The 27,853-nt window shown below is 39.3% G+C and overlaps 1 protein-coding gene across 1 annotated transcript; it reads left to right on the forward strand.

Moving 5' to 3' along the window:
• The first annotated feature begins 935 nt into the window (after positions 1-935).
• chrnb1 (cholinergic receptor, nicotinic, beta 1 (muscle)) lies at positions 936-27,311 on the forward strand. The gene is made up of 11 exons (XM_068307982.1): positions 936-1,156; positions 4,593-4,726; positions 9,258-9,302; positions 9,459-9,568; positions 10,643-10,751; positions 10,852-10,996; positions 12,537-12,722; positions 14,698-14,921; positions 19,406-19,581; positions 26,908-27,055; positions 27,162-27,311. The coding sequence occupies exons 1-11, from the start codon at positions 1,096-1,098 to the stop codon at positions 27,306-27,308; spliced, it is 1,485 nt and encodes a 494-aa protein (XP_068164083.1). The 5' UTR covers positions 936-1,095; the 3' UTR covers positions 27,309-27,311.
• The last annotated feature ends 542 nt before the right edge of the window (positions 27,312-27,853 follow it).

Raw genomic sequence — 27,853 nt, forward strand, 5'->3', positions numbered from 1 at the left:
ATTACTTTGTTTGTTACTATTTGTTCTTGAGTAACTTACTGGCTGTTTCCAAGTTTGAAAAAAAGATGAGAAGAATGGAACCTGATTTTTAACAGAGGCCCATGAAACACGTTTTTCTCAGCTTTGTGTGAGGTTTGAAGAAAAACATCACTGTAAACTGAATGAAAACAAAGTCTGGTCCTTAGTACCTCGATGTAACTGTGGTCTTAGTCTTAGTCTTTGTTTCGTTTTTTATTTTTACCCCATTCCATTGTTTTCTTACACTGATTGTTTCATAATTATACACTTTTATCACTCAGCTGAAAAGTCAAGGTGCTCACTTGTGCCAGCGGTGGACTCACCACAAAATAGGACCACAGATGTTTACCAACACTGGAAATGGCAGACATTCAAATGTGGGGGTGATGTGTCAGTGCCCTGAAAGGATTTTCGATGCTCAAAATGCACTGACATATAAATGACGCAGCGTCCTAAAAGACAGATATGGTCATTTCAGATAATAAATGAACACGTAAAAATAATGTAAGTTGAAAGAATTGAAGTTCTTACCATATGCTGAAAGCACATCTTTCAATAAAAAGAAACAGAAAAACTAAGGATTCAAATGTAAATTATCATATTAAACTTAGACCAGCACTAGAGACCTCTCACAACAATGTTATTCACTTATATGTTATGTTAATGTATGTTTTATAGTTTTATTTATTCCTTGGAGACTAACTTCTGTAAATAGCCAGTATGACTGTCAAGGTCCTTTTAAAGGTATGTAATCTTTGCTCTTTTCTTGAGGTCTGGCCACAGTGTACAAACAAGCAGCGTGTTAAGCTAAATGAGCTAAGCAAAAGGGGCTGAAGAGAGACACAGACGCTCCCCTCCCCACAGATGTAATTGGAGGAGAGAGCAGTTGGCCAGGCCGGCACGAATGACAGACAACAACAGTCAAAACTGACCAAACCAAAACTTACACCGAATCATACCAGAGGACTGAAAAAGAAACAGAAGTTAAAGAGGAAATACGTCTCAGAACTTGGATTTCATCAACTGAGGACCTGATTTGTTGGGGAAAAAAACCTGGTTTTGACTTTGGGGGTTGCCATGAAAAGTTTAGATCTGCTCCTGCTGGCATGTTGCTTATGCAGCCTGAGCATTTTGGGAGGTAAGGCGCAAACTGACACAGTGTATCTATGTAGCAGAGCTGATATCGTGGTGAAGTACTTTTTATGTCAATACTACACTACTATCACAAGTAGAGTGTCACATGAACCCAACAAAAAAATGCCAGATCAACACTGGGGGCCACCAAGAAATATGATAGGTATAGAACACAGCACACAGTGTACAGCATGTGGTAAAGACAAATTACTAATTATAATAATGCAATTTAAACAGTGTAAGCATCAGGATACTAATAAGCTCACTGTGGCATTCTAACGTATTTGTGTAAAATGGGTAAGGTTTGCTATAGTTTACTATGTTTGTTACATTTGCTTTTATGCTAACATTTGCTAATACATTTGCTAATTAGCACTTAGCAGGAAGTACAGCTGACATGATGTGACTCTAGATGAGGTCAGATCACATTCAATGTTTGAGCTGATGCGTCAGGAGTCTTAAATATTTGTACAAAATTTTATGAACTGTATGTAATTACAATTTTGGACACACAACGAGACAAAATCGCTGATTTTCAAGTAAACTAGTGAGAATCCAGACTTCATACTAAACATATGAAAACAAATGTGTTGGTATTATAACCCAAGCACACCCAACGTAGTCAAAAATCAACGTGGTGATGTAACAACTTTGTGTTGGCAAATCACGGATCTCGCTGGACGGGCATTGCAAGGCTGTAGATGAATGTTAGCAGGCTGACTGGAGAAAGAAAGCTAACTAATCATGAGATTGGAAAAGGAACTAACTTTAAAGGAAAAGGCACCCGTCAAAAGAGCAAGTGGAAAAGACATTTTAGAGAAGTGATAGTTCTGTTAGCTGATTACACGAACAGAACTGTATGTACTGTAGTTACTTAAAGACCGTTTTTGTCAGATGCCCGAGGAGTATTTTGGATTTCTACATCGATTGTCCCATTCCAAACGGAAACTATAGCTGGACAGACTGTTCATGCTAGCCAGCTAGTTTCACTCAGAATTTGTTTCCTTTTTCCTTGTTGTTCCTGCTGTTCGGACATTCTGCTCAAAAACATGAAAACTGCTGGAACAGTTATGCCACTAAAAATAAGTTAACTGGGAAGTCAATGTGTACTTAGTGATGATGCCCCATGAAGCATTGAAGCTTTTCATCCCAATCAGTTCACTGCGGTTTGAAGTTTCACGAGGCTTCATTTGCTCTCGTACGACATCTACTGGATGCTGAAATATCAGTTAGCATCAGTGTGAAGTGTGTGGCATTTTGCAGAAAGCCTGTAAATACAAATGTCGGCAAAAAAAGGAAGTATGCAAAACATGTATATTTTGGTGATGGCAGTACACTGTGTGTGTGTGTGTGCGTGTGTGTGTGTGTGTGTGTGTGTGTGTGTGTGTGTTTTAAAAATAAAAAATCAAATAAATGAATCTATTAACAAGTCCTGAAGGGAAATTATTTTTAACTCCAAATGCTTGCACACGTATACAGTACACACACACACACACACACACACACACACACACACACACACACATGCACACTGGTAGTATGGCAAATGATCATTTGGACAAGACAAAAATATCCAAATGATACAGTAAACATGTACAGTGAGGGGAGGGAAGGGTATGGACAATGATTGCGCTTTTGTAATGTTGAAGTATAGCCAGTGATTATGCCTCGGTCATATCATTGTTTTTGTTTTGTTTTTTTAAACGTGTCCACTGTATAAACTTCATGACTCAAAGAAACAGACAAACACATTTCCAACTGTCAAGCATCTTTATCAACTCGTCTTCGACATGGAGTTGTTATGCGTCAGAAAATAGCCGGTTTTAACTCCGTCCGTTCTGTGTGTACATGTAGACACGGGTCAAAAAAAGTTAAAGGTGTGTGTTGATCTCACAGCAGTAAACTAAATTATGAAAGAGTCATTAAATATCCATCTTCTAAAGAGAAATCAACAATTTTCCTCTCTACAGGCAGTCAATTTGACAAGTTTATACTGGTTTCTGTGATATAGTTTTCTGTATATAGGTTTCTGAAGCATAGTGATAGTGAATTTTACTATCATGAAATTCAGTTTCTTGGTGAGGATGAAAACATCTGACAACAAGTTTGCAGTTCCTTTTCAACTAGGACACCTCAATGTGTTTTTCATGCTTTACAACAAAGTGTCTCCATAGGATAAAACCTTACATAACGCCTTCCTTTCATGAAAGGTGTTATGTAAAGACACACAAATTCAGCGTAGTCTTACCTAATCCAAACTCATTCATCTTGATCGTTAAATTATCCTGATTTATTTATAAGTTTGTTGAATTGAGTAGAGGGAAGAAAATACTAAATAAGAATCTTCGACAATCATCTTCAGTGTAGCCTCGTCCGTCAGCAGCCATGCTTCCCATGTCTGGCTAATGGGGGTGCCTTGCTGGGTGATCGTTGTCATTTATTCCTGTCAGGTCAGATCCTGCTGGGGCCACAGTTATGCCAAACATGATGAATGTTGTATCAGTAGAGCGCTTGATTATAAATGTTTCTAACCTTCAAACACTGAGGGAGAAATGGGTGAAAATAAAACTGGAAATGCTGCAAAAGTCAAACATGTGGGTACGGGACATTAAGGTCTTTACACTATGTATTAATTGGTGATAATAAATAGACTTAATATGTCTCAACAGATTTATAATTACGCAAACCACATGCTGCAACTGTTTTTTTTTGTACAATTAGCCAACAAATACATGAAAGTCTGTATGTGTAATGAATGATTCTCAGTAACTTAAAGACATTTGCTTTTATTTGGGTATTATCTGCTTTGCCCCATTCCTGCATCCTTCCAGAAAGTCATATTATATTTCATGAAGCTTATATGCCTCCTAATTTCCCATACAACACTCATTTCAATTCAATATGTACCTGGTGCTTTGTCCAGAGAATTTGCAATCAAGGCCAGTTGATGATAGCAGGAGGTATGACTGGTTGTTTATTTAAAAAAACAAAAACATATACACAGTATATATATATATATATATATATATATATATATATATATATATATATATATATATATATATATATATATATATATCATCATCAAACACTAGGTTAGAGGTTTCTCTCATGCCTGACTGCACAACACAACTCACCCACAGTACCAATAAATTAACTTTGCCCCAACATATCACCAGTGTGATGGGTTTTGCTTACGCTACCCAATGGGAAAATGGAGGTCAAAAGGGTTTCGCATAATTTTGTTTTTTGTTGAGCAATGAATGTATGCTTGCTGTCTATGCTTCACACTTCCGTATCTGCAGTCTTTTTTATTTATGAATATTTTTGAATGATGTAGGCTCATATGTTAACTATCACCGTCCCTTTCACATAAAGAAAATGATTAGAAAAAGGATGAAATACTTGTCAGACAAGGCCTCTATGTCTTTGTCATACAGGTGCATCTGATGCGGAGAATGCTCTGACAAAACAACTATTTTCCAACTACAACTTTACGGTACGGCCAGCAGTCAAGCCTGAAGAGAGGGTGGTGGTTCGTGTTGGCATGATCCTAACCTCCTTTGTTGGCCTGGTGAGACCCTACAGCATGTACATATTTGTGCTTACACAACCATAATAATAGTACACTATTTCATGTGTAAGATAGACGTATGCCAGTCTACCCATAATTTTTGATTGATTTGACTGGTTGAGACGTAATATTGCCAAACGATACTGGTATGAGTCATTGATTCGTATTACAACCTCAGCTGGTCTACCTCACACATACCAACACAACTATAATAGTGGGTACCCTGTGCTTTGAATAGGACACTCTCTGACCAAAGCAAAATGATCAGACTAATGGATGTTTCATTCTTTAATATGTTACTCATGGTCCCACACTGCCAAAGATATTGTACCATAGAAAAGGTGTAGTTCATCTTTAACCTGACTTAATTCAATGTAGAAGCATAGAAAGGTAGATGGATAGTCAGTCACCATAAATGTACAAAACTGTTTAAAATGCTTAAACATAACAAATACTGTAAAGATTATATCATCAAGGATCAGTGTATCATGTGTATGATGTCATTATTATATTCATAATCTTACATTCTTCAATGAAAGTTCTATCATCGTTTCCTTTATATAAAAATGAAGCTCAGAAACTATTAGTTTTTGAAGGCTTCATTTTACTGTCTTTGGACATTTCACCTGTAATTCTCCCTCAACAGTCACCCCCAACCTTTTTTGCAAAATGGACTGGATTAATTTCAGGCAACAATTTTCACGGACCAGCCTTTAAGGTGTGGTAGATAAATACAAAATAAAATGATAAAAAATGATATGAAATATAATAATAAACATGAATCCAATGTGTATGTAACTTTATTAGCAGTGTCCTCATAACATTTGGTGACATTTGTTTGGTTTTGCTAGCTTGGGAGTTTCAATTTAGCTGCAATGTATTCTGTGGTAGTGGCCAAAGCGGCCCCTTTAACTCATTTTAACCCACCGTCCTCATTTGAGGATAGCATAAAAAACTATGAAAATAATGACAACAATTGGTTATAGAACAACATTATGAAGTGATGGTAATAACAACATATTGTTTCATCAATATATGATGCAAAATTCTCATTTATATATTATAAAGCACAAGAAAGACTCCATGGCAATTTGTCAAAAATCCACTTCTGGAGTTCGATGAAAATGATTACCAATATTTTCTTTAATTTTGATCTGCGTATGCTGGTATTCAGTGACTAGTGTCCAGAAGGGTTTATTTATATGCTTTCTTTCTTATTTTTGAAATAGGCTTGCAATTGTAGGCTATAGAATGGCGTAAACTTTGCTTTCCTCAAATGAGGACACTGGGCATTACATGAGCGATATGCATCGGAAGATGCGCTGCCTCAATTAGAAGAAACAAGCTCAAACCATAAGGAGTTTCATACTTCTAGTATGAAACGATGTTCATATATTGTTCTAAACAAGTTTTGCACTGCAAGGCGGGAAAAGGCTTGAACGTAACACGTTTGAAACTTGTAAAGTGGCTAACATACTGTACGTGACAGTTGTACGTGCTGCTGAGCATTCATTGACTGGGTAAGATCCAAGTGTACCACAGTAAGGAATTACTGTATGAATATCTAAGTACCTCCATGAATTTGTGAAGATATGTTTACATGTTTTATTACCATAGTTGGTGTATCCATTTTTTTGTCAGTTTACTCCGATATAAATATATTTTAAGTTATAAATAAATATTATCATAAATAATATTATGATATAATAATGGCCACTGATTACTATGCTTCAAGAATCCTTCCAAAAATTTGGAGTGTTTGAGGAGAATTTGTCAGTTGACGAAATGATTGTCTGCTATTATGGACATAACACTGTCAGGCAATTCATGCAGGGCAAACCAATTTGATTTCGGTATAAATTTTGCGTATTGTGTGGGGTGTCAGGATACTGCTCCAATTTTGAACTGTATTGGCAAAGGGTCTGTTAATGAAGAAGACAGGAATTTGTTGCTCGGTTCTAAGGTGGTGCTGAATATGCTCTCAGTTGTAAATAATGTATACTTTGATAATATGTTCATTTGAGGACTTTGGGATTCAATGCCATGGGAGCAATGAGGGAAAACAGGATCAGCAAGTCCTGATTGAAGGAATTAAATGCAATGAAAAAAGAACCGAGAGGAACATACTGTATGATTACAGGTTTGATCACAATGAAGACATTCCCATTGTGAAATGGGTGGACAACAAATGTGTTACAAATCATGACACAGTACAACCAATAAAGAATGTACAGCTTTGGCGGCAAGAATCTAAGTCAATAGGAAATGTCCTCAACCAAAGAACATATTGTAAAAATTGTACTGTAACCTTAGGTGTTGAATGTTTGTTCCTTATCATTCTAAGGAATGAGCTGCTTCTGAACATGTATAATGAAGTGTTTTTTGTTCATTTGTAATTTTTTATTAAGTAGAAACCGTTTATATGTGTTTTCTGAAAATGGAAATATTATTTTATTTGGCCAGAATGTATACATATCAACCCAGGTTCCTCATTTGAGGACAGCCTGTATTTCTTTTCTTACTTGATATAAAGGAGTTTTGGAAGTTCCAACATGTTTGTATTCCCATTTTATGCAAATGTTCTGAAAATCATTACAAAAATCTAAAAATTAATAATATGGGTTAAAATGGGTTAAGAAGGTAGTCATGTAACCGAGGCAAGCATCTCAACCAGCATAAATAGTGATTCATAGACAGATGTGGAGGAGACACATCAGAATCAGATCAGAAATAAAATTTTAACAACGTAAGTTCTGGATTCTTTCTGTGCAGCCGGTACTGATTAACCTACGGACTGGTACTGGTACAAGGCCCGGGGGATGGGGACCATTATACCACAACTCATTGTATTTGGTATAGAGTTTGGAGCCCATTTTTTAATTCACTTGTAGAAATTGTGAGAGCCACTTAAAATATCCTTACAATGCATTAATATAGTTATACGCATGCACAATTTTTTAAAGGCTGCATGAAGAAAAGTTTTGCATCATTAAGGGAAAAAAAAAAGTGTTTACACTTATGCTGTCAGCTGTGTGGTCATACAAAATAACCAGAGACAATTACAATAACACACATCATCAGCTCTTCTCTGTAATACATGTATGCACACACACACACATTCACAGAGTGTCCAATTTACATATGCATCTACATCCTCCTTACAACTCTACTCAAGGTCAATCTTATTCAGTAGAGGCAGCCGCAGAGGACCCAGGTTCTGAACGATCTTGAAAGCTGACCCACTTGGACTCTCGGCCCAGATCTACAGCAGCATTATTATCTACAATTTTTCTCACTTCTACAGTGAATTCAGTAAAAAAAACCAAGCATATATGTAAAAGATAAGTCATAAGGAAAGAAGTATTTGGGGGTTTTTTTTGTGTGAGGATGAGAGAGAGATGTTTGAATCAACTTCCCTACCCCCTAACACCCTGCCTCTTCCTATCCCAGCTGTCTCCCCAACATTCCTCCCTGTGTTTTAAATAGCAGTCCTGACCCCTGCTAGATAGACAATCACATGCACACAGACACCTGTTCACAGACACACATACACACACATTATCTTGCCACTGGCTTTACCAGGGTCTCCATTATGCACTCTGTCCTGGAAGTAGCTGGTGAGAATCCAGCCAGTATCGAAAATCATCAGCTGCTCTGTCAGCTGGTTTTGAGCTAATATCAACAAATAGAGGCAGTATTTCCAGCATGCGGCTGTAACACTTCAGGTATCCTGAGTCATAGCTATTCTTGCAACCTTGTACAGTATAGCCAAGTAGAGCTGAATTTGATTTGTATACCTTCAAATCACTGCAGTCATCAATCGAGGAACCGAATCAACTTATAGACAGTCATACTCTTCCAGTGCATAATTAATTAAACATAAGTTATATAAAAAATTATATGTTATAAAAAAAGAAATGCAAAATTCACAAGAACACATGAACTACATACTCTGTGGACAGTACGAGGTAAAGAATGAGAACCAATCTCAACTGATGTTGTTGCCATCTGCCCACTAGCATTGGTGTCCTGAAGCATGGCTCACAACACTGATTTTTCCTCATATTCGAACAAAAATATGGACTAAGCCATTGCTTGTATCTCAAAAAACGTGTATGTCGAGTCGCTCGTATGTCAAAGTACTACTGTACTTGATTTTACCTGTGATGCTAAATGGTGAAAAAAATGTCATCATAACAGAACAGGAGCCTCTTTGTTATTTAATTCATTAGAATTTTCTGCATTATGGGATTAATAAAGGTATATTTTATTTTATCTTATTTTCCTATGTTATTTCCTTTATCGCTTTCTGATTAGGAAAAACTGCCTTATACTGATCAATGCCATCCAGTGATAGAATTGTACTTGTACAATTGGATATGACATAATAAAGCAAACAATTTTTAAAAAAAAGCAATTAAATAAATAAATAAATAAATGTATCATTATTTGCATTTGTTTGGTCTAAACATGCACAAGCTTTATTTGTTTTAACTCTGTTTGATGTAATGTTGCCATATTTCTGTCGCAGAATATGAAAAATGAAGAAATGACCACAACTGTTCTAATGAATCTGGTAAGACTATTTGTGTTTCATACACTCTACAAAGTCAAATTAATTTCAAGTCTTGAAATAAATTGTTTTGTTGATGTGGATTCCAGATCAACCAAGAATTAATTATCATCATGTATTGCTGAATAAAAAACAACAAGAAGTTGTAAATTTCCACAGGAATGGACGGATTATAGGTTGTCATGGATACCAAAGGAACATGATGGGATCCAGGTGTTGCGTATCCCCTCATCCAAGGTTTGGCTGCCCGACATTTACCTCATCAACAAGTAAGCATGAGCACTGCATGGACATGGACATTTAATCAGGACTAAAGATAAGGCTACATTCCTTCATTTCACTGTTCTTGTTGTACAGTTGGTTACCATGTCTGTTAGCTCCAACTTTCACTTATTTGGTTGAACTTTGAGGCTTTTCCTTACATTGTCACTCAAAATTACTTTAGATATCAAACTTTAAAGTAGGTAATTGAAGATAAATGTGCGGCATTAATCTACACTTACCATGTCTCCAGTTTAAGGAGCATTTACAATGGGAGGTCTACCAGTGTCCAACAACTATAGACTAACTTGAAGATCTTGTAGAGGCACATGTATAGCACTCCTTTTCATTGACTTCAACAATTGTGCAACATAAAATTCAATTGGGAGTCAAATTGATATACAGTATATATATATATATATATATATATATATATCCAGTATATATCCAGTATATATCCAGTATATATCCCCACCTATTTATTTGAATAAGCTCACTTGAAAGTCTCAAACTGTCACCCTGTCACCAACTCCACCCACTACCTGTCAATCAAGCGCCCAACCAATCATGGCGCATCTGCCAGAAGGAATCACCTGAACAATATGGCTTAAGGCATCTGCTATGTTAGAAGAAGAAATAAATATACACGGACTACCCAGGTAACATAATTTGGAGTGTCATAACTCTTCTAACGATTTTGTTTTTGAGCAGAAAGTCCAAACAGCAGGAACGACACTGAAAACAGTTAGCCTGCTAACATTCATCTACGGCTTTGCAATGCCCGTCCAGCGCAATCCATGATTTGCCAACACAAAGTTGTTACATCACCACGTTGATTTTTGACTACGTTGGGTGTGCTTGGTTTATAATACCAACACATTTGTTTACATATGTTTAGTATGAAGTCTGCTATTGTTTCATCCTGGAAAAAGTGAAACACTGGGTGTGGAAGCAGTGGAGTAAACCCAAGTGATTCCATCTTCTAAAAAAATTCCACAAGAAAAAGATGTTGAAATGTAAATTTCTATTGACACATACAAGTAAAAAAGTAACTCACTCAGGTTTTCAATGTGTTTTTGTAGTAATGATGGGGTGTTCGACGTGGCCCTGCGAGTCCATGTTCAGGCTTACAGTAATGGCAGAGTAACCTGGACTCCCCCTGCTCTGTTCTGCAGCTCTTGTGGCGTTAAGGTGAGCATGAGCCATATCCACAAATATAAATTGTGCTTTCTTGTGTTCTATGTTTCCTCCTCCTCTTTACCATATAAAATCTTTTTGTTTCACCATTTAGGTGTCATATTTCCCATTTGACTGGCAGAACTGCACAATGCAGTTCCGCTCATACACATATGACTCGACAGAGATCGACATTCAGTACACGCTGGACTCAAGAGGAAATGAGATCAAGGAGGTCCAGCTGGACGAGGCTTTTAGTGGTGAGACTTTGGTGTAGAAGAAATTGGAAGATCAATGGATGGACAAATAAAGTATGTAAGGAGGCAGTATGGAGTGTGTGAAGAAGAAAAAAATGACAATGAAGAACGGGATTTAAAAAATTTCAATAATTTTATAATCCCGTTCTTCATTGTCGTTTTTTACTTCAATTTGGGTTTTATTACAGAATTAGAGTTCAAGATCAGATACAGCTATTGAGAAGTTTCAGAAGCATTTTGTGACAGACAGTTAAAAAAAATAGGACTCAATTACAGACATCTTAAGAAGGCAAGGACAGTGAACTGAAGCTCAGAAATTCAAAAACAAAACCTAAATTACACATGAAAAATAGAGTCCCATAAAGCACAGTTTTCCAAAAATATATCCACAAAGTAAAATCTAAAATAAGGCAAGTGTAATAAAAGCACAAGCAAAAGGAATCACGGGAAGCAAATACAGAGAGGGGCGGGAGAATGGCAAACTGGTACCACCGGGAGAAGACGATGATGGGGCCAGGTGAATACAATGAGTCACTCACATAGTAGGGAAAATCAAGACGTAAATCTATAAGAAAAGACAAATAAAAGATTCAAATGGAAACAAATACAGGGATTACAATTGACACAGAGGGAGAGAATGAACAGATTGAGACATAAACGTCAGACGTGAGAAAGATAGAGACAGAAATAGATGGCAAGAAATTACAGAAATTGAAACAACTAAATATGCAAAACCAAAAAAAAAAAGCAGGAAAAAGTCAAACCTAGCACCCAGGACAGTGACTAATTTACCAAACCATGTTTGACAGTTTATTAAAAATTTTGACAGAAAAATCTAAATTGTTTGCGCAATAGCTAATTGAAGCAATGGCAAATGCTTTTGTTTCTTCTACAAGAAAAGTGATGGATGGATGTAATATTGCTATCTTGATACAAACAATAGTGTAATTAATTTGCCATGTAATTTTTGTTTGACATACCCAAGGTATAGTGAAGAAATTGTCCTCTTTGATTTCCACTTTTCATTCGTTCATTTTCTCGACCCGCTTCATCCGCTCGCGCAAGTCGCGGGGAGCTGGAGCCTATCCCAACTTGTCTTAGGGTGTAAGGCGAGGAAACTCCAGGCGTGACGCCAGTGCACTGCGGAGCTACACATAGACACACAAACATGCACACACACACAAATTCCTACGGTCAATTTGGGACCGGCCAATTAATCTAAAGTGCTAGTTTTTGGATATGGGAAGAAGCCGGAGAACCCCGAGAGAACCCACGTAGACACGGGGAGAACATGCAAACTCCGCACGGAGCGGGACTCGAACCCGGAACCGCTGTGCTGTGTAGTGACAGCGCTAGCCACTAAGCCACCATGCCGTTTCCACTTATGATTATCTCTTTTGATATTTGAACTATAATCTCAGGACTGTTTCTATTTTTGTGCCCTTTCCCTTTTTGAACCCTCTTGTTTTATGCAGATTCCATTTGTATCAAAACATCCAGAGTTGTGCTGAACTAAAGTCTGAACTTTTGAATTTTTCCCCAGAGAGTGGTGAGTGGCACATCAGGCACAGACCGAGCAGGAAAAACACATGTGATGATCAATACGAGGAGATGACCTTCTACCTCATCATTGAGAGGAAGCCTCTGTACTATGTGCTGAACATTATCCTCCCATGCATCCTAATCACCATCATTGCCATCTTTAACTTCTACCTGCCTCCTGATGCAGGTATACAAACAATACAGAATAATGGCTACAAGACATTTGATTACTCTGTACTATCAGTGCTTTATAAAACTGCTGCTACAACCTCCAAATTGTGTTTGGATGGTCTTGCTGAATTGTTGAATCACACACTTACTGGCCCAAAGGGATTCAATTTGAGATTGCTTCCTATAGAGCAGTAAAGAATCAATAACCTGTGCGATAAACAAAGTGAAAATGAGCCCCATGACAGCTGAAAATATTCAGCTGTACTTCAGGATTGTTTTTTGTCAATGATTTCAAGATCAAGTTCATTGCACGTGCCAGTGTTTAGCATTTATGAGAAAAACGTTGCAATTAACACAAAAGTGAAAGCAATATCAAAATGTGTCAGTCAGGCAATTTCGATAACCAAATCCAGCGCAATAACATATACTGAGTGTTCTCAAAGAATCAAGGGACAGGGGAATAATATAGGATTACACAAATACAGAAGTCATATACAGAACTCAGCTTAAAAGTACAGCCAAGAGTAAATAAACCACCAAACAGGAAATGAACAAGCATCAGGAAAAGGAAAAAGCTGGTAAAATGGTAGCTCTTGAAGTTTGGGTAAAACTTACAATAAATACAGTACTCGTGAATCTGATAGCGAGATATGATAATACAATGTGGTGACAGAATGTTACAACTGATAGCTATACCCGCCGATGTCCCAATCCAAGAGGTGGTTTATCTAGAATTTAGGTTTATCAAGATGAAGGAAGTACATCTTATTATTTCCATACTTAACTGTGGTCACTGCACCCTTGGCATAGCACCCGTTGTTTAAATCAGCACAATGATCTTACTTTACCCCTAAATTACCTCACTCCAAACATTTGGAACATTTTAGTTACTAATTATTAATTCATGAGTAAAAAAAAAGGACAAATGTATAATTTTTCATCAAAATATAACTTTTCACCTTCCACAGGCACAGGACATCCATTTTAATGACTCCGAATTCACATTATCTCTCCTGCATATTGGTATCTCAGTCCCTCCATGGCTCTTATTGCCAGCCTATAAAAATATGTATTGTAACCTCCCAGGTCTAGATTATGATTTGAATGTGAATATAAATTCACAGAGTGGTGAAACATTATAAAATGTCCATACCTTAATATCTATTGTGACTGCTCTATCATTATTTTTCATGATATTACAAAAATTTTCCAAGAAAGGCTCTATCTTAGAATGCTGATATATGATCTTGAATTAACATTGCCACCTAGATTTGCGTCATTATGTAATGAAAATTTCTTTAATGTATGGTTAACTTTTATGCAGCATTACATCAAAATCACTTTAGTTAGTCTTACCTCCTACTCTCTCGAGCATTTTAATGTGTCCCTTGTACTACATACGTGGTCAAACCCTCTGGAAAAGAGACACATCAAGGACATTAATGTACTAATGCACGGAACAGCCTTTAACATTTCTACGTACATCAGATGTCACCTGTCAAACATAGGCTGACATGTTGACACAGGGCGATGCAATGTGTGAAGGGAACACCTCTGCCTTGTCTATTGGGACCAGGCAATTTCAGTTTCTCCTTACCAACCAAACCAATCACAGTTTGTAACAGAACTGACTACACAGTGGAGGTCATTGCTCACTTAGAATGAGGAATGAATTAACCATTTGAATTTACCAATTGCAGCTGTAGTAGATGTCACACAGGTGAAGGGTGAAGCAATCCTGACCTAGTAAAACTAGATAAATCGTAACATGTCCAAATCGTTACATTTGTCAAGACTATAATACTGAACATTGGATTGTTGACTTGGTGGCTCAGAGATTTGGTTAGGATGACTCCTTGGAGCGGCATTCTGGGCATGTACCACCGCTTGGGAGAGGGAAGGTGTGGTATATATTTTTAGAGGAAGAACATGAAAGATTGAACCAACAAACAAACGATTGACCTTCATTTTATTTATTTTTTTCCTTACAGGAGAGAAGATGGGATTGTCGATCAATGTGTTGCTCACCTTGACTGTGTTCCTGCTGCTGCTGGCCAATAAGATCCCAGAGACATCACTGGGTGTCCCTATTATTGTTAACTACATTATGTTTACCATGATCCTAGTCACATTTTCTATCATTCTCAGTGTAGTTGTCCTCAACCTGCACCACCGTTCACCCAACACCCACCAGATGCCCATGTGGGTCCGGAAGGTAAGGTCCCAAAAATTCTACATGCATATCTAGAAATAATGCATGTGAAGATTAGTTATCGATCTAAATTTTTTGTTTCACAATGATCTGTATCATCTCTGAAGGTCATTTTTCACTGAGGCGGTTCTAGGGCTACAACATGATTTGAAACAAATGTTTGTTTTTTTTACCACATAAGTACTAGCTCTCAACCCTGAGAACTGGCTTCAGAGTGGACCCTAAGTGTTGCTGGACAGGAAAAAAAGAGCCAGTTATATCAAGTGCTTGAGAGGGAGTAGAAACGGCAGTTAAATACAATTTTCATTAAAGTCTATAAAGTGCAGAAGTTTAAACTTAAATCCATCATGTGGGTGGGTAATGTTGACATTTCTGTAGTAGATTGTGGCCTTTAAAAAATAATTATTATATGATTAATGTAATTTTAGTTTGGTAATTACTTGGTAAGAATGAGGCAAAAGTAGCCGTTCAGACGAACTACTGGATTAAGTCATCACAGTTGTTAAATCCCTGGATGTCATGTTATAGCATTAACCTCCATCAGTGGATGGTGCCCTCATGGTGCATTATGTGAAGCTAATTACAAGTCTGAGCAGCAGGTCCTTGAAAATCTGTCAGACTTTCAGTGAACAGTCACCTCAGAACAGCTCATACAGATGCAAGTTTAAAGAAACTAATGCAAGAAATTTATGAAATGATGATTTGAGATGTGGACACCCATGTTTGCAGCGTCCATCAGGAGATGTTTGTATTTCTCAGTTTGTTTTTTTTGGCATCCACCTACTGTGGTTCCGTCTTTGCTGCACTACTTCCTGCAGAAGGCAGCAGTTTTCAGAGTAAGAGTACCAATAAATCTACTACAAAATACAATGTAAAAACATTGCATTGCATTTGCAACATTTATTTCAGGGGCTGACAGAAACGAATTATTAAAAATCGAAAACAGTACAGAAGTTACATTCAGCAGGACATTCAGAATGTTAACACTTACAATGAAGGGCAGCATGGTGACGCAGTGGTTAGCGATGCTGCCTCACAACACGGCGGACCCGGGTTCAAGTCAGCTCTGTGCGGAGTTGCATGCTCTCCCCGTGTCTGTGTGGGTTCTCTCCAGGTTCTCTGGCTTCCTCCCACCTCCAAAAGCATGCGCTTCAGGTTGATTGGCAGTTCCATATTGCCCGTAGGAATGAGTGTGTGTGTTCATGGTTGTATGTCTTTGTGTGTGGCTCTGCGGTGCACTGGCGTCGTGCCCAGAGTGTCCCCTGCCTCACGCCCTATGCCACCAAGATAGGCTCCGGCTCACCGTGACCGCTACGGCGGATACAGCGGTGGTAATCTGACGATCACTGACTTACAATTAACAAAGCTTTCATTTTATTAACATGACAAAAGTAAAGTAAGCCGACATGTGAACTAGGATTGAGCTGTTTCAGACAAGTATCCGGTACGGATAACGCATTTTTGATGAGTACGAGCACGTTACGAGCAAAACTCATCACAACTTGTGCTTGTAAAATCCTCATAACTGACTGTCTGTACGCTCTGTGATTGGTCAGTCACACACAGCGCCTGCCCCTCCCTACAGAGACTGCAGCCAGAGTGTCGCTGCTCCACTCTCGCACATACACGCAGACCTTGACTGACCTTTCTGTGCGTGGCTTCACAGTAGCTCATGTTGCTATCCTTAGTTTTTCTTCGGCTTGCCTCTATTTCAGTCTATTCAAGGTTGCGTGGTGAACTTGTTTCTTGTTTTTCTTTTGTTGCACGTACGCGGTGCATTTAACCAGATAGAGCTAAAAATTACTCATGTTGCATCAGTCACTGCCTCCACTCCAGTCGTTTTTGTTTTTTTCTTTTACCTGCTTGCTCTTAGTTTGACACTTTCTCACTTCAGTTCAAATTAATAATTTGTAGATAGATAGATAGATAGATAGATAGATAGATAGATAGATAGATAGATAGATAGATAGATAGATAGATAGATAGATAGATAGATAGATCTATCTATCTAAATTAATAATTTGTATACTGTATAGATACTTTAACTGTTACATAGCACGCACAAACACACTTAAAACTGCCATAGGCAGGCAATTTGACTGCTCTGACATTATTTGTATTTAATTTAGATTTTCATTGAAAATATCTCAGAATAAATTGGTGGAATAGATAAAAACACATCAGGACACTAAATTAAAACTATACTGATTGAGTTTTTTTATTTATTTAACGGACACAAGATAACTTCTCTGCAATTACACATTCAACTCAAACTGTGAAATAAAAACAATTGTATCTCTGAAATTTAAAAAAAAAGTATCCTAGTTCAAAATAGACAGGTGTCATCATGAGACCTTAACAATAAAAATTATTAACTATTATGAACATTCAATAATGCTATGATGGCTGCTAGCCAGCTGGAGACACTGCTGTTACAACTCCACGTTCTTTTTCTTATGGCTCACAAACACTAATATTTCCCCCATTCAACACAGGTAACTTGTGTTGAGGGGGGGAACTATCACCACTGATAATTTATTTACTTCTCTTGAACTTTCCAAGGCACTAAAGGCCCAGAAAATGAGCCTGGTTGGGCCAGTAAATAAGAGTAGACAAGAGCTTCCTCCATCTGTAGAGGGGCAAAGGGCACTGCACACTAAAGAAGTGCTGAAATGTGACAGTGCAACCCTAACAGTCTATCAGTGCAAGCCAAGGAAAAATATCTCCATTCTAATCCCAATCCACACAGCTGAGTTAGTAAAAACCTTGTTCTGTATATAGTTCTCCTACTTTTGTTATCAAAGACATTGATTTGAATCGCAATTTATTTTTAAAATAAACAATAGATATAGCAACGTATGATCAATCCAAATCAATTTCATTCATTCATTCATTTTCTCACCGCTTAATCCGCTTGCACGGGTCAAGGGAAGCTGGAGCCTATCCCAGCTGTCATAGAGTGTGAGTAAGGGGCTAAACTCCAGGCGCGACCCCAGTGCACCACGGTTATCAATTTCAGACTTAAAATAATGTAGTGGTTTAGGCCCCACCCATTTCTGGTCAAACCACACCCACTTATGGTTTAAGCCCCGCCCAGTCAAGTACAGATATGGATACAGATAATTTAGATGGTTGAAAAGATACAGATAAAGTGGTGTACTCGCTCATCCCTAATGTGAACCTGCAGTCTCTATTTAAAAAATGCAAAGAAAAAATCGGTGTAAAAGATAGCATGTACATTAAATATTTGCTTATCCCAACCCTGACATAACTCTTGTGTCAGGAAAGTGACAAGCATATAGACATCAAAGTGTCAGACACCTCAATTTTCCTGTTTAATCTCATAATCATTTTAAAGCATTTTCTGCATTGGAACAAATTTCACCAGTGGAATATTACAGAAAAGAAATGATAATGGTATTGAGCCTGGTTTGATAAAGATGGAAAAGTGTGTTTTTACACATTCATCTCAGTACGTTGCATCTTTTTTTGAAATTTAAATCAAAGTATGAAACTGGAAGTTGTTAGATGTGCGTACATCACCATGTACAGCATCTATCGTGGCAGTAGGTAGCAGTACAGTTTACAAAAGCATAAAAGAAGATTTAGTGACTATTAAATAAGCTCCAAGCCAGTAAATTGGTCTCATATCTTTGAAACAGCCAATCAAAAGTGTTGTACATAATAACAGTAAAACAAATGATGCAAACAAAAAGCTTCACCTTAGAAATGTCTAGTTCAGAGCGTAGGTAGTTAGCATAATGATGACATAAATAACTTGAACAAAGACAAAGTCAACCTTTTTTCTTGGAAATGTCAATAGCTCTGTCGTGTAATGTTACATGTTCCATCGTAGCAGCCATATTATTGACATTAGTCTGTCAATACACAATCATCTTGACAAAAAGTATATTCACAGTGCCTTTTAAAGGGACATTTACAGGGACAAACATCATTTTTCATATTGATCAAGACCAAATATGTCCCAGGTTTTGTTTTTTTTATCTAACAGTTGAATTCCTCTGCAACTAATCATCTATCACAAGAAAGTACCAGCTATGGGTATATGAAATTAAGATGTTTTCAGTTAGAGTTGAAATTTAATTTAGTTTATAATTGAATTTGTAAAATACTTAGCGTAAGTACAATGCTGAAGAACTCCACTGGAGTATTCAGTTTATGTTCCCTGCTCAAGGACACCGTGAGCGTAGATGAAGGGGAATTGGACAGCTTTGCCCATTTGGTTTCCCCACCTCATTCAGAAGCAACTCTTGTCAAAGGTTATCTTGCTGTAAAACTCAACATTTTGATGAATTTTTCAGCATTAGCACCTGAATGGAAGCCAAGTGCATTTCAGCTATTTCATAAATCATGAAACAAAAGAAAGGTCTTATTACCAAAGAAGACAAGGTCTAGCTGAGCCAATTAGTTACTGACTCTTTTTTTAAATATTTGATTATTAAAAAATATTCATGCTTTCCTTTCAGATCTTCATCCACATGCTGCCTCCCTACCTAGGCATGCTCCGACCAAAAGTAGAGACCCCCTTGTCCCTGGAGACCATGCCCCGCAAAGAGAAAAAGTCCATCGCCATCAGTAAAGTGGCAGATGAATATTTTATCCGCAAGCCGGACTCGTCCATCTTGTTCCCCAAGCCCAACAGGTGTGTTTCCTCTATGTATAGGTGAATACCTGTATTCAAATTTTAAGGTTTGTTTAGATGGTTGATTCTACATTATTGGAAATGCTGAATCAGGAACAAACAGATGCAAATAGTAAAGAGTCAACTAAGGCAAAGATTCATCTACGCTAGTTCAAAATATTTCCACATTCAAACTCATGCATAGTTGCTCAGGTAATTTAGATATATTAGCTATTCTGGGTGATAATGTAGCCTCAAGAGGGCACAAGCCAGTGTCTTATTGTGCCGGTCTCAAGACCAGATAAATAAATAAATAAGGTTGTGTCAGGAAGGACATACATCGTAAAACTTTTTCCAAATCAAACATGCAAATCAAATCTATGACTTCCATACCGGATCGGTCGAGACCCCATCGGTGCTGTTTACCTACATAGTGCCGGTGGAAACTGGACGACTGTTGGTCAAAGAAGGAGAGGAGGAAAATGTGTTTGTAGGAAGAGAGAGAAGAGGAACGCCAAGAGTATAGGACTGAGAGTAAGGATGTTGAATGTTGGAACTGTGACAGGAAAAGGTAGAGAGTTGGTTGACAAGATGAAGAGGAGGAAGGTAGACATACTGTGTCTCCAGGAGACCAGGTGGAAAGGTACAGTGCCTTGCGAAAGTATTGCCCCCCCAAGAACTTTCTGACATTTTGCCACATTTCAGGCTTCAAAGAGGGAGAGGGACTTGGCTGTTCAGCGGCTGCCTCCCCTGGATGGTGTGGTGGCTTTGGCCTACTCGCTGGCCTTGGTTCTGTGGGGATGGCCCTCTGTTGCCCGGCGGCCGGGCCTGGTGGGGCGGGGCATGCATCGTCTCCATTCCCCGCTGTGGTGCCGTGGTGGTGCGTCTCTAGGTTGTTGTTGTCGTGGGGCAGGTTGGTGGCTTGGAACGGTTGCCTGTTGGTCAGTGATTGGTGGTCGTCGGTGGCTTTGATGGTCGACGGACGCCTGTGGCCATCCCGAGGCCCTGATGGTTGTGGCCGGGCCGGATTGTGGGCTTGGACTGGTTGGCCAGCTGTGATGCTGGTCCCCGTTACGGCCCTGTTCATGTGGGCCGTGGGTTGGTGGCCGGTGGCCGGCTTATTTTGCTGGGCACTGGTATGGGCTGGCCTCGCCGTCGGTTTCCCGATGGACCTGGGCTATAGGCGGGGCTCGGCAGGGGGGCTCCTGTGGGCGGGTTGGCTGTGGTGGGCCTCTGATAGGGCCTAGCATGGGCTGCCTGGGACGGCCGGGGTTGTTGCCGGGGCTGGCCGCCTCTGGTCGGCTTTCCTCTGTGGGCGGCAGCACGGGGGGGCTTGCGGCCCGCTGGGGATCTCTGCTGTATCTGGTGGGTTGGTGTGACCCCTATCTCTGGTCTGCCCGGGCTTTCGGGAGGCCTGACGGGTATATGGGGTTGCAAGGCCCTGTACTCGGACTGGGGGTGCTATGGAGGAGGGTGGGTCGCATGTCCCTCGCTCACTGCAGCTGGCCCCGTGAGCTGCGGGAGGTGTTCCTGTCTCCTGAGGATGGGGGCGTGGCGGATGGGGGTGGGGGGTTGGAGGGTGGGGTTGGGGGAGGTGGGGGGGCCTCCTTGCCCCATGCCCCTTGGGCCTGTCCCATAAGCCCTGGCCATTAAAGCTGCTGCCTCCTCTGGGTCTTTGGGTATACATGGTTCCTGGTGCCCCCTGTGGCTCTTCAGGTGATGGCTTCTGGATGCTCCTGGCTGACACGTTGGGGGTACTCAGCTAGCGTGGCCCTGTTGGGTTCTAGTAGCCTATCTGGGCGTTGGTTTCCATCGCACATGCATGTTGGTTCAGGGCTTACCACCTCCTGTCGAGTCCAATTATTGAGAATCATTGGGTCCCGTCAGAAGTGATGAGTCTCACTTCAGACATCACAATCTTACACCCTCTGTCTTCCTCCTACAATGTTTTCTTCTGGTGGTCTATTCTATACTGTCAGGACCTCCACTAATCTGGTGTTTTATAACATTGGTATTAAGATATCAGTTCTAAGATGTAATAAAACAGTCTAAACCGTTTTCCCTCCAACAGCACTGCCTGTCTATCCACTACCTTGTTTGTGTTTTCTCTCCCTGTCTCCTTTTGCTTTCCCCCTTAAATCACAGAGGTGCAGCACTTACCTATCAGGCTCATAATAGGAAATTCTATTGAAGACTGACAATTTAGTTCCCAGAGAGGACTGGTGATGGTCACATGCGCACATTAAAATATATAAAAGAATTTGCTGCAAGACTAAAATAAGCATTGATCTCATAAAAAGTTGGCCCCCTTATATGGGGTTAAACTATGAGAATACATGCAGACAAAAGAAGAAAAAAAAGAAAGAGTACTTTGAAGAGTTGATGAACGAGGAAAAAGAGAGTGAACAAAGACTAAAAGAGATGGCTGGTGTGGACCAGGATGTAGCAAAGATTAGTCAGGATGAAGTGAGGAGGGCATTGAAGAGGATGAGGGTGGAAAGGCACTCGGTCCTGATGATATACCTGTGGAGGTTTGGAAGTGTCTAGGAGAGGTGGCAGTAGAGTTTCTGACTGGGTTGTTCAGCAGGATCTTATATAGTGAGAAGAATCCTGAGGAATGGAGGAGAATTGTGCTGGTACCCATTTTTAAGAACAAGGGAGATGTGCAGAGTTGTGGCAACTACAGAGGAATAAAGCAGATGAGCCATACAATGAAGTTATGGGAAAGAGTAGTTGAAGCTAGACTAAGGGCAGAATTGAGCATTTGTGAGCAGCAGCATGGTTTCATGCCTAAAAAAGAGTACTACAGAGGCAGTATTTGCTGTGAGGATACTGATAGAGAAGTGCAGAGAAGGCCAGAGAGACCTGCATTGAATTTTTGTAGACCTGGAGAAAGCTTATGACAGGGTGCCCAGAGAGGAACTGTGGTATTGTATGAGGAAGTCTGGAGTGGCAGAGAAGTATGTATGAGGACTGTAAGACAGTGGTGAGGTGTGCTGTAGGTGTGACAGAGGAGTTCAAGGTGGAGGTGGGACTGCATCAGGGATCAGCTCTGAGCCCTGTCTTGTTCGCTGTTTATGGACAGGCTGACAGACGAGGTTAGACAGTGATCTCCATGGACTATGATTGCAGATGACATTGTGATCTGCAGTGAGAGCAGGGAAGAGGTGGAGGAGAAGCTAGAGAGATGGAGGCTTGTCCTGGAAATGAGAGGAATGAAGGTTAGCCGCAGTAAGACAGAGTACCTGTGTGTGAATGAGAGGGACTCAAGTGGAAGAGTGAGGTTACAGGGAGAAGAGATCAAGAAGGTGGTGGATTTTAAGTACTTAAGGTCAACAGTCCAGAGCAATGGAGAGTGTGGAAAAGAGGTGAAGAAGTGTGTCCAGGCAGGATGGAAAAGTGTCAGGTGTGATGTGTGATAGAAGAGTTTCAGCTAAAATGAAAGGAAAGGTGTACAAAACTGTGGTGAGACCTGCAATGTTGTTTGGTCTAGGGACAGTGTCACTGAGGAAAAGACAGGAGGCAGAGCTGGAGGTATTACAGATGAAGATGCTGAGGTTCTCTTTGGGAGGGCCAGGATGGATGGGATCAGGAATGAGTACATCAGAGGGACAGCACATGTTAGAAGTTTTGGAGATAAAGTCAGAGAGGCCAGACCGAGATGGTTTGGACATGTCAGAGGAGAGATAGTGAATATATTGGTAGAAGGATGCTGAGTTTTGAACTGCCAGGCAGGAGGATTAGAAGAAAACCAAAGAGGAGGTTTATGGATGTAGTAAGATCTCTATAACAAACATATTTATTTGAAAACCTAACAATTAATTGTGCTTACGAATTCAAATACTAATATATACAGTATTTTATTAGATGCACATTTATTAAGACCATATTGCCAAAAGTGTAGCGCATTTTTTTCAAAATATTTAGCAGAAACTACATTTATATAACAACATGACCTTGTTTAAAGGCATGTCTGTCAATTATATAATTGTTGGTACTCTTGCTTTTGTGAAGAATGAGTATGAGCACAGTAAACTGAATAAAAAATACATAAAATCTTTTGTGACTCAGTTGCCGTAAATAATCCATTTCTCATCAAATGATTTCATGAAAAACCTATATCTGTTCTACAGATGTAATTAAAACAACAGTAAATAAAAAAATATTTAAAAGCATTTTGAAGTAAAATTCAGTTATTTATGGATCATTTCCCTTGTTAGGAATTCATGGACTTTCAGATTAAAGTGTTATTGAGTTGTCATTAAATTCAAAAGGCCATCATTTCCTATTTTCTAACAGCTTGCTATGAAATCCAGCTCTCAAAAATTAAATAACCTTATAGAGTACAGCAGTTACTCTGATTTTGGATCTTCAGATGTTTTTTCATGTATCTTGTCCTCCAATACCTGCCTGTCCACTGTTTTATCTAAATCCCATTTCAGAACAAGATCGCTGAACAGATTAAATCAGTTTTACAATGTTGTAGTGCTGCCAACTCGCTCATCTCAGTTTGCTCAGGGCAGCTGGTGGTCTTCTGTTACCGGTCAGTTCAGTTGCCAGAGGATGGTTGTAGACCATAATGTGCCTCATGAGTGAAATTGCGTAGACATGAATAGAAGACAAATAGGATCACTTCAGTTGTTATGGGAACAGCCACAGATATTCGATACATAACGTCAAATTGAAATCAGTTTTCCAACTTTATCAACAGACTCAATAACATTTTAGGAGGAAACAACTTTTTATTTTCAAAAGATCATAAAAGCTGGAAAGTAGAACAGAATGCCAATCCAAAAGAAATAGCTGTTGCGTTCATAATTATTTAAAATGTTGTGAAGTTGGGGTGTTGGCAGCATTTTCACCTGATGGGTTTAACTTTCAGGGCATCTGGTTGTGAATCCTTGGTCTGAACGTGGCTTTACAAGAAATCCAAGTGAGGTTTATGTGGTTGTGTTTTGTTTTGCTCAAGGCTGTACTAAAGACTGTGCACCAACACACTGACATCAATGCAAATGCACTCTCACATATTGTATGAGTTCATGAGTTTATAGCGTTGGTCACTGGTGCATTGATAGACACAAGTGATTGAAAGTTGTAGCTTTGTACAGTTTCACAAAGATTTTACTGCCTTTTGAATGGATGAGCTGGATTTGGACCCATATGGCCACACAAACTGGCAACAACCCTTCAAATAGTTCAAGTTTAGTTAATGTACTGAACAAATAGGAGACCTTACCAGGCAAATTTTGTAGAACTATAATTAGCACAAATCTTGGGAACCGGCTATTGTGACATCCTTAACTAGCCAGTCTGCTGCAGCTCAATTAAAACACTAGACAACTTCTTCACAGTTTGCAGTTGTGGCTCCCTCTCCATCCCTCACCTCCTGTGAGATCTGAAATATGTCTAGAGCGAAAGACTCGAGGCGGCAGAGAATCGTTGCTAAAATAATAATGACCCACACACATCGACTCTGACACATTAGAACGGTGGGGAGTGAGTTAAGGTGACAGAATAAGGAGAGGGCTCTATTAGAGCAATTTGATGAGACAGCAGAATCTTTCTTGAGCCCCCACACACAAAGAGACAAAGGCAAACATACACATAGGGTTTTGTGTCTATCTTGACATCAAACGCAGACAGTTTTAGTTGAATTAGTCTCCTGAACAGTCATTGACTTCTCACTGATGAAGTGCTTCTTTGAGACACACAGGATGGAAGAGGGGGGAGTGTTGAAGAGGCCAAATTTTGTGTCTCTCCTGGCTCTGTTATCGCTCTCTTTATCTGATGAGGCCCAGCCCTTCATAGGTCACAGGTTGCTCACCTGTGACAATCACAGAAGCAGCAGCGATCGCCATGCTGCACTGCAAACACCCAAAATGCTGCACTGAATACAAAGTCGCTCCACATGGCCCTGTCTGTCTCACTCACACTCAGTTCCCTCATCTGAAAACTTGGGGACATATTACCCTCTGGTGGTGAGACACCTGAAATGTATTTTTTGTATCTTCTTTATTTTCTGAGGATCAGAAATTGGAGGCAGTGTTTGATATTTGCAGTGAAAGAAAGCAAATGAAAGGATGTCTCAGGGGGATATATTTTAATTCTTAGGAGCATAATTACTATGACCATAACTTAGGGTAAATTAGTTTTGTCTGCTTTTCCATCACAACAATTTTGCAGCAGCAAATATATTTAGCATAATGAGGAAATGATAATTAGCATATGTGACAAATCTCAGAAGTGATGATACAGCACATAATAAAATTCACTTCCAGAATATTTTGCTTTCATAACCTGAATCTAACCACAAACCAGATTATCGAGTCAGGGCGTGATTTCTGAAGTATTTGTTCTAAACATACCTGACTTGGGACACTACTTTGACACATTATGTTATCTCATATGAACATAATTTCATGTAAATCACATATAAACATAATTTCTATGAAACAATACTGAATACTGTACAAGAGATGTGAAGAAGCACTGAATGGATCGATATCTTTTTATTTTCAAGTGTGTGCTTGTATGTTTGTTTGTGTATTTCGACCCCTTTTGTCTTTCACAGTTAAAAATTTTTTCAGGTTTCACTGCGTAAAAACTGTACATGTAGTAAAGTTTCACAAAAAGACTGATGGCGAGACAATTGTGATTGTCTTGTCTTCAAGAATATGAATGAATAAAATGTAGATATCCTGCGATGAACTGGCAACTTGTCCAGGGTGTGCCCCACCTCTCGCCCGTATTCAGAATAGGCCCTAGCGTAATCCGTGACCCAGATTCTGGTAAACTGCTGAAGAAGATGAATGAATGCATTTTTATGGTTCATATGTTCACCGACTATTCATTTATTTTCTAAACCGCTTCTACCACTTTTGCGGGTCACGAGGATCTACCAGCCTACCTACGTCACATTCCCTGCAATGACTTAATTACTTTATTACTTTGCTTGAACTAAAATCTGATCCGGAGAGTTCCTGTGTGAAGAAGTTTGAATGACAGCAAACTCCTCCTACCTTCTGTCGCTTTGACGTAGCTGAAGTTGGTAACTGTGGGCGGCAGACAGAAACAACAAAGAATTATCCACACACAGTGAACGGCCAGTCAGCAGTTGCAGACTGAATGTTACACTGGAATAGTGATTGTGGGAATGGTGGAAGTATGCAGCAAACACGGAGCTTGGCTCATAAATGTTTACTATTTATAAGCTGTTAATTAGCACAGACATGCATCTGCTTGCACGCTGCTACATTTTGTGAGTCTCTGTGAAGCCATTCAGTCTGAATGACTAATATATAATTGTTGTGCATTCTGGGTATTTTGCTGTTATGCTATCTTGTCCAGGTTTCAGCCAGAGGGCATGTGCACAGATTTGAGGAAGTTCATCGATGGTCCCAGCAGCTATCTGACCCTACCTGATGAGCTCAAGTCGGCCATAGAGGCCATCACATATATTGCTGAGGCTCTTCAAAGTGAGAAAGACTACGAGGCTGTAAGTTCAGCTCCATCCTTTTCTTTCTTAATTAGGTATTACATAATATTTTCTACTTTTTGGTGTCTAAATTCTCCCTCCCATTATATGTTGTATCCATCTGCAGCTAAAGGAGGACTGGCAGTATGTAGCCATGGTGGTAGACCGCATGTTTCTCTGGATCTTCGTCGTCTTTACCACTGTGGGAACCTTGGCCATCTTCACTGATGCCAGCTTCAACCACACACCTACTGACCCCTTCAAATACCCCTGAGGAGTTGGGATGAAAATAGTTTTTGTTCTATACTGACCATGATTTTCCACCTTCCTAAAAAGGAAAGAAGAAATCGATGTTAAACTGATAAATGATTTATTTACGTAATTTTTTTCAGTCATGTCATTACAACAGACTTCACCACCTTCATTTCATTTGCAACATCAACAACATCTGAAAAAAGAGTTGATGGGTAAAAGCCATTTGGCTTGTGTCGTACCTGTTCCCAGAATCAACGGAACATGTTTGTCATTACAATATGCTTTCAACTTATTTAGTAAATGCAATACATTTTGACAGTCATTGTGGCCCATTGTTGTCCATTTAGTCCCAACAGACGTATGTATCGTCACACGTCTTCATCAGTTCTTTTAGTGAATGTAAGTTGTTCAGTGACCTTTAGTAGCTCCAGTGTGACCCAGACCATGGTCACATTGACATTCTTCGAAGGAACAGCAAATTTAGTCTATATTATAATGGTCAAAACAAGTTGACATAGCCAGTGTTCTTACAGTCTGTGTGCACAGTGTTATGATCATGTTATC

This window comes from Antennarius striatus, chromosome 23, assembly GCF_040054535.1.
Source record: "Antennarius striatus isolate MH-2024 chromosome 23, ASM4005453v1, whole genome shotgun sequence".
Taxonomy (NCBI): Eukaryota; Metazoa; Chordata; class Actinopteri; order Lophiiformes; family Antennariidae; genus Antennarius; species Antennarius striatus.

What these genes read in the sequence shown, in the direction of transcription:
- chrnb1 (XM_068307982.1), top strand. Translation starts at nt 1,096, where the DNA reads ATGAAAAGTTTAGATCTGCTCCTGCTGGCATGTTGCTTATGCAGCCTG. An exon ending in CAGCCTGAGCATTTTGGGAG is followed by an intron (nt 1,157 to 4,592) that starts GTAAGGCGCAAA and finishes TTTGTCATACAG; the next exon opens with GTGCATCTGATGCGGAGAAT. An exon ending in GCAGCTCTTGTGGCGTTAAG is followed by an intron (nt 10,752 to 10,851) that starts GTGAGCATGAGC and finishes TTCACCATTTAG; the next exon opens with GTGTCATATTTCCCATTTGA.